The sequence below is a fragment of the Rhinopithecus bieti genome, unplaced genomic scaffold (assembly GCF_001698545.2).
Source record: "Rhinopithecus bieti isolate Rb0 unplaced genomic scaffold, ASM169854v2 scaffold_8760, whole genome shotgun sequence".
Lineage (NCBI taxonomy): Eukaryota > Metazoa > Chordata > Mammalia > Primates > Cercopithecidae > Rhinopithecus > Rhinopithecus bieti.
This window is the reverse complement of record NW_016806225.1, coordinates 902,827-910,926: the sequence shown is the minus strand read 5'-3', so window position 1 is coordinate 910,926 and position 8,100 is coordinate 902,827. Positions and strand designations below refer to the sequence as shown.

The following is an 8,100-nucleotide window of genomic DNA, read 5'->3' as shown; positions in this document are numbered from 1 at the left end:
AAAAAAAAATACATATTTAACTTTTCCCTTAAAAAAAAATTTTCCTTTAACAATTGTGTATCTTGTCCCATGTGTCATTCTTACCATAAGACTAAATTATATTAATTGCACATACTCCTTAAATATTACGGCTACTTGTATTTAATATACCTGTGTAATCATAAAAAAAAAAAAACACCAAAATGCTTTGTAGAGGGCATATTTACTGAGTCTTTGTGACATTTTTCACAAAATAGATTGAATGGTACAGAAAAAAACTATGAAAACGTCTTTAATAACATTTTTCCATTTTTCTGAGACTATGCATTGGCTATCACACCACAAGCAGCATACTCGTTGGCTTCACTCTGCTGATATGAAATGCAAATGGAAAATCTCCAAAGATTTCAAGGCTTCTCCCTTCTCCCACTCCTACCAATTCTTTGAGATACTTGAGAAAAACAGACATTCACAATTCTATTTCAACAGTGTCCTCCTATTCAGAGGCATTCACCCCTCCCTCTATCCCTGTTGCTAAAGCTAATGCTGCCCTAGAAACAGACTTATCACAATGCAATCGAGATTTTTAATAGTAAGACCTAAAGCCCAAGTGGCTAAAAGAAGAAATTTCATGCATTTCCACTCTTTTTTTTTTTTTTGAGATGGAGTCTCACTCTGTCACCCAGGCTGGAGTGCTCACTGCATCCTCCGTCTCCTGTGTTCAAGCAATTCTCCTGCCTCAGCCTCCCAAGTAGCTGGGATTACAGGTGCCCACCACCACGCCCGGCTAATTTTATATTTTAGTAGAGATGGGGTTTCACCATGTTGGCCAGGCTGGTCTCGAACTCCTGACCTCAGGTGATCAGCCCGCCTCAGCCTCCCAAAGTGCTGGGATTACAGGCATGAGACACCTCGCCAGGCTACATTTCCACTCTTAAAAAATAAAAATACTCCTTTTTTCTGCCCCCGGATCCCCAAAATATACTCACTACCCCTGCCACCCCATTCTATCTGACCAACAGCATACCAACACATGATACAGACTAAATTTTAACTCTCTCCTTCGCATGTGCTGGAATCTCAGCACAGCCACAGGAAAGAGGAGGAGGTGTGATTGTGCACAGCTGATGTGTCAGGACGTTACATCAATGCCTTCTTTATTCTTGACACCAACCCTGCAATGTTGATGACACTGAGTACAGAGGCATCAAAACAGGACAACCAGCCCAGGTCCACTGGGGGCTGGTGTATTCCGTTGACGCCTGAACCATAATGCCTTCAGTGGCCAGCATGAAACTTCTGCAGGAGTGCCAACCAACCCCAAGATGCCCTGGCCCACGGGTACCTGCACTTCAACGTGTAGCATCAACAGGTGTTTACCCAGCTCCTGACCTGAGCTCAGCACCGCACAGGGGTAGGAGGTTTGGAAACATGGTTTCTTCCCATAGCACTAATCTTGATGGGAGAGAAAATTCACCTCTTTAGAATGTCAGAGAGGTAAGAACATCTGACATGGCTCCCTCATTTCATTGCCAACAAAAAAAAAAAAAAAAAAAAAGGCCAAGACAGGAAGAAAAAAAATTTTCCTATCTTCTGTGCCTCAAGCACCATTCATATGCACCCTTCATTTCATCTTCACAACAGTCATGTTATAAAGGCATTCTTAGGTCCAATTTACACACACACACACTTTTTTAAGTGACTCAGAGCTTTAATATACTGTCCAAGTTCTGACACATTAAGTGGCAAGGTACCAGCATCTGAACCCAGACTTGTCCACCTCCCAAGCCCAAGCCCTTTGTACACTAAGCCCAGCTACTGCTGAAAACCCTAGTAGTAACACAGAATAGCACATAATTAAGGGGTGATGCTGTCATCTAGACCAGCAATTTCCAAATTAGTCTGATTCATTAGAATCATCTCAGTTGCTTCAAAAAAATACAGATTCCCCCAGACTCCCACCCCCATTCAGGCTTCTGATTGTGTAAGTCTGAGAGAACGCCTGAAATCTGCGTTTTCACGTACTTCCAATGATTCTGATCATCAGTATGCCCTGCTACTTATAGAAGGATTAAAAACAACAGGGCTGGATCAGCCATGAAAAGGTATTTGGAGCTTGGATTGAATCAGTAGCATTTAAAAGGAGAAACACCGAAAAGGTAGCAATGCCCAGGGAGTGTTCATGATAGTGACACCAATGGGCCAGGGCTGGGAGACATGATGGAAAGCGATCAAGGGGGTAACTAGAAAGGAAGGCTATTATGGAGCCGCTTATAAATCCAGCAGAGGCATACAGACTATATGCCATGATAACAAGGACAGACAGCGGTGTCTAGACCATGGGCAATATGATCAAAGTGGTGGAGGACAAACCAAACTGCATGCAAGTGTCTGGGCCAGGAATGGCAACTACAAGGCTATTGACATAGAAGCACAAGCTGGCAAGCCCCCAAGGAAGAAAAAAAGAAGGGAAAGCTCTTTATTCAAAAGAAATTTTCTCCCTCATCAAAATTAGTGCTGCAGGAAGAGACCAATGGCCAGGCAGGGTGGCTCATGCCTATAATCCCAGCACTTTGGGTGGCCGAGGCGGGTGGATCAGCTGAGGTCAGGAGTTGGAGACCAGCCTGACCAGCTGAAACCCCAACTCTACTAAAAATACAAAAATTAGCCAGGTGTGGTGGCACGTGCCTGTAGTGCTACTTGGGAGGCTGAGACAGGAGAACTGCTTGAACCTGGGAGGTGACGGTTGCAGTGAGCCAAGATCATGCCATTGCACTCCAGCCTGGGCGACAGAGCGAGACTCCACCGCAAGAGGAAAAAAAAAAAAAAAGATTAGTGCTGTGGGAAGAGACCAAGTTTCCAAACCCCTGACCCCTTGCAATGCTGAGCTCAGGTCAGGAGCTGGGTAAACAACTGTTGACGCTGCATATTTAAGTGCAGGTTCCCATGGGCCGGGGCATTCTGGGGTCGGTTGGCACTCCTGCGGAAGTTTCATGCTGGCCACTGAAGGCATGAAAAAATGAACGGAAAGATCACTAGAACACGAGCTCCAAGAAGGCAGGGGGATATCTGCCTGGTTTGCTCACTGCTTTACCTCAAGCTCCTAGTAGGAACTAAATAAGTATTTGCAGAATGAATGCACAGCTGGACTTACAGGCAGACTGGACAAGGAAACCAACAAAGATGAATGAGTCCAGGGTTTCTTCAAGATTTAAATCCAAATGACTAGGGTGAAAATTATAGTACTGGCACAGTTGACTAAAAATGTTAAATAAGAGTAGATTGGTTTTAGCAAAGATTCTTCTTCATTACTTCTGGCTTTTCTCTAAGACTTTATTTTGGCCTCTAGTGCATGAAAAGAATTCAGTGGTTTTGAGATTCTGCAATGCACCCTTGGGCCTTGGGAAGAAGAAGAGGATGGGCAAAATCTTCTAGTTTGATTTTTGGCAATGGACGAAGGGCAATCTAGTGAGAATCTAAACTCAGATGGCATTCCTCACAGGACAACTGGAGCCCCACCAGCAGGTATGCCAACAGCACAGTGGCTTGACGGGACTCGCTCTAAACCTTAATGACAGGGCTGGTGGGGCTCTGTGTGACTGGGTCAGCTTCAGGGGCCTTGCCAACCAGTGGAGACTCCAAGCCACCTCTAGCTGGCCAGTCAGGTCTCCGGGGACTTTTGGAGACTTGAAAACTAGTTCCACCCAGGGAACAAACTAGTTCACCTTTGAAATCCTTTCCAAACTAACGACTGTCCAAGGCGCCATTTAAGTGATCATATTACACAGTCTCTGGTAGGCTACCCCTCGAAGGGTGGTTACCATCAAAACTAGACATATCAGGTCCTAGAGGCAGGAGCTGAAGGGCATGCTCAAATTGCTTCTCAGACATCCGTTTTCTACAAGCCTGAAGCCTGTAGTCCCAGCTACTCTGAAGGCTGAGGCAGGAGAATGGCGCAAACCCGGGAGGCGGAGCTTGCAGTGAGCTGAGATCCGGCCACTGCACTCCAGCCCGGGGACAGAGCAAGACTCCATCTCAAAAAAAAAAAAAAAGATCTTTCCTTCTTAAATGACATCCTCCTTCTGCTAATACCCAACTAAGAAAGAGCCCTTGTTTTTATAAAATTTCCTAGCAAAAGCAATTTGTTTCACTCATAAAACAGCCAAACTATATTTTCTATAGAACTGCAAACAGTTACATGATTTCGATTTTAGTTACCCTTCTAATGTAAACTTTCCAGAGCCTGCCTTTCATAATACACCAGGAGATAATGCATGAGTCCAAATGACTTGACAGTTTCTTTTAATTTACAGACATCTAAGAATGTTTATAAAATTCCTCTAGTTCAAAACACTTCCTTTTCTTAAACATATTTCCAGTTCAAATTATGTGTTTATAGCAGTCTGCAATATATTATTTCTAAAGATAAACAGTCATGTAAAAAATGGACAGAAAACCAGCAGCATATCACTACTGCCACACTCAGTCAGACTTTCCCCTTGCCTGGTGTTCCGCAGTGAAAGTCCTAACCTGCCAGTGGAAAGTATGAATGGATCACTAGGAACAGGATTTCCCAGCTGTCTCCAGGATCCATAAAGGAACAGCTACCAGTTCCTTTTCATAGGCAGTTTTGAGCCTTAGTTCCTGAGAACCTCTTTTTTCCCCCCAGAGCTAAGTATAAAACTCAATAATTCACTAACTGTAGGCAGTTTTCCTTTCTTCCTTTTAAAGGGAGGCTTTAAACCCAAATCACTACTTCTAAATCCCAGGAAACAGTTGCAGTTTTCAAAATAAAATGCAAAGTCCTGGAAATAATATTCTGTAATAGCTAAATTTTTTTTAAATTCAGTCTTTTGACTTCATTTATATTTTTGTTGCTATACATGAAACAGAGACCGAAAAGTAATTTAAACGGACTGTCAGCCATTCTGGGCCTTGAAACGGCTTCTATTTAGAAAGACTGACTCACTGCCTAACAAAGATTCTCTGCTAGTATCCAAGTTGACATTTTATAAATATCTAATCACCCTTTTTGGATGATTTTCCAATTACTGAAAACAGTGTCTATCACAATGCAGTTCACTCGGAAAGCATCCAGTTCTGGTTCAAACTGAGAAATATTAGAACCCCAAACACACACAGTTCAGGGGAAAGCTGTCACCGGGGAGAACCGGTATATAGTTCGGCCAAAAAACTTCTTAAGGAGCACTGCTAGATTTATGCAAAAACCCAGAGTGGCAGAAGACAGAAACATTCTTTCTCCAGAATCCCAAAACAGTAAGATTTCCTAGCAAATCCCTGAATAAGAACTCAGCAAAAAAAGGTCCTGTTTAACCATGTGCATTTTTTCAGGCAGGCTCTTGAAATTTATTAGATGAAGTCCCTTTGCCCTGTTTTGCAACAAGATGAGCAACAACGTTTATCTGAAATAAACAAGAGAACTGCTGCCTTTTGGTGTACAAAGAGCCAAAGTTCATCATAACCGGTTGGAAGATACCTAATATCAATGGATTAAACCATCATCTGCCAAAGGGAAACACTGAGAAGGCTCGGAGTTCTATTTTACAACCTGAGCACCCAAAATACTCATGTAGTCTGTACAGTTTCCAATTCTACATGCTCTCCAACCACAAAGAATGTATGGGGATCTGCTAGCACACACAGAGGCTCCCACACTGATTAAAAATGTCCATCTGCCGCTCGAAGCCAAAGAGGTTTCCCAGTCCTATTAGCCTCAGCACAAAAAAAGGGGAGGGGGGAGACTCAAACTTGTAAAATCACCTAAAAGACCTTAAGATGATATAAATTGCCTTTGAAGACACAATTCAGTTAATTAGAAATTGACACGTTATTAAATGGCAAAGGGGAGAGGACGTGGGGAACCAAAAGGGCCAGAAACAGCGGCACTCCTGAGACCCCAGAGAGCACTGAGGCTGCAGACGAAATCTGGGGTGCTCAAGCTTCCACCTGGCCCGACAGAGCAGCTCCTGGCGCCCAGGTAGAGGCAGCCGAGGACTAGAGGAGGCCAAGGAGGCAGTTCCCTTTAGAGGGCGCTCATTGGGCGACGTGGGAAAACAAGCTCCAGCCCCCGAAGCGCGACCAAAAGGAGAAATCAAGTTCCCACTGCCAGAGCGGGGGAGGGAAGCTGGGTGCCCGCAGGCGCCCCGCCGGAGACGAGACTCCTCCCGGCCCCAGAAGCGCCCCGCCAGGGCCAGAAAGGGCTAGCGTGGCGGGATGGAAGCCTTTGTCCCCAAGCGGCCAGGCGACCCAAAGCCAAGAGCCGTGTCACACGTACCCCGCCTCGCCCTGCTTGCCGCACTCCCGTGCAACTCCTATGAAAATGTCCTCCTGCCCCTGACGCCCCGCGGTCTAACCTCCGCCCCTCAACGAGGAGGGGGTCGCTGCAGGACTGGGAATCCAGTGGCCGGCGTCCCAGCATTTTCGGACGCGTTCCGTACATCCTCCAGTGTCCCCATGCGGGACCGCGGACTGCGATTCCACGTAGTGTGGGTTACCTTGCTCTAGCCGCAGGGAGCATCAAACAAAAGAACTTTTGCAAACTTTTATCTCTGGACACTCGCGGGGCCCTTAAATCTGGCCCCCATCGCCCCAGAACTTGCACGCAGTCAAGCAGGAAAGCTGGCGTGGGGGGATGGTGTACGGAGGAAGGGACCCCAAAGTTTCCAGGTCACCCCTGGTCTCGACGAGCGCGCGAAGCAGAGCCGTTCCCTCGCGGGCCCGACCCAGGCTCCCCCCTCCTGCCACCCTTTCCCCTCCGTCCTTCCCGGACCACGCAACAAGACCAGCCGAGGGCGAAGAAGTTGGGAGTGACTTCAGGGGCCTCTGCGGTTAGAACAAACTGCAATTCTCGTGCCCCCATTCCCGCGGACCGCCGGGCAACGCCAGCGAGCAGCGCTTTTCTGCGGAAGGGAAGAGGGGGAAAGGGTGACCCGGCGAGCGCATTTGTCCCAGCGGATCTCCGGTGTACCGTGGGGGCTAGGGGTTCCCCAGGTGGCGTTCCCCTATTCCCCGCAGGCTCCTCTTGTAGGTTCGAACACCCTAAACGGCGCGCGCGTCCCCTGCCTGGCCCACTCACCGACTCCGCCGACACGCAGGCCACCAAGCCCAAGGTGAGCAGGATCCACGCGCGCCGCATATTCCCCAGGGACCCGCTTGCTCGCAGCCGCCGCTTGCAACCAGGGCGAAACGAAGCCTCCTGCCCAGCGCTCGGCACAGCCCGCGCACAGGAATCGACAGCAGAGTAGCCGCAGCGACTGCGGCTCGGGCTCGGGGACTCGGGCTCGGGGCTCGGGGGCGCTCGCTTCCTCCTCCTGCGCCTGCTCCCGCCGCCCGCAGCTGCGCCCCGGGAACGCGGCGCCCTCTCACTTGTTGGTTTCTGCACTCCCGACACGGAGTTGGTGCTCCGGAAGGCTGCTCTCTGAAGCTCTTCTTGCTCTGCTGTGGTTTTGCTCCTCCGCGGACTCCTTTCCTGTGCCGAGGTTCAATTTCTGGTTTTAAGGAATAAATTCGCTGGCTTGAAAGGGAGCTGCGGCAGAAGTTTGGGGGCAGAGCGGCGGGGGCGCGCGATCCGCGCGGCTGGAGCTCCGGGAGTATCTGGAGAGCAGCGCGTCCGAGCGGGGCCACTGGCTCCGCGGCTGCGCCCCTCCTCCTCCCGCGCCGCGCCTTCCTCCCCGGGTCCTCCTCCTTCTCCTCCTCTTCTTTTTCTCCGACTCCGTCCCTCCCTCTCTCCCTCCCTCCCTCCCTCCCGAGCCTGCTTCTCCGGGCTCCCCTGGGCTATTGGGGAGAGGAGGCGGCAGTGTGACTCCCAGATAAACCCGGGAGAAATTCCTACAGGATTACACGCCGATTGGCAGCTCCAAGGACCAGTGGGCGCCGCGGCTCCGCGCTGTGGCTGCGCCGGGTCTGCTCGTCGGCAATCCAGGGCTCCTGCGTTTTCTCGCTCCCTTTCTTCCTTTCCCTCCCCACTTTTCCTCTCTCCTTCTCTATGCTCTTTTCTCCCCTGTTTTTTTTTCTCGTTCTCTTCTTCACTTTCCCTTTTCTAGGGAACAATTGGTGAAGAAACGAGAGACATATGTAGCTTTTCTGCCTTGAGAATTCGAC

At 48.7% G+C, this 8,100-nt stretch overlaps 1 protein-coding gene across 1 annotated transcript in view; it reads right to left on the bottom strand.

The window, feature by feature from the left end:
• SDC2 (syndecan 2) overlaps positions 1-7,825 on the bottom strand; it is a 127,649-nt gene extending 119,824 nt beyond the window's left edge. Inside the window, exon 1 of the mRNA XM_017875287.1 lies at positions 7,076-7,825. Within this exon, the coding sequence (XP_017730776.1) occupies positions 7,076-7,135 (60 nt within the window). The 5' untranslated portion in view covers positions 7,136-7,825. The remainder of the gene's footprint in view (positions 1-7,075) is intronic.
• Between the last annotated feature and the right edge of the window lie 275 nt (positions 7,826-8,100).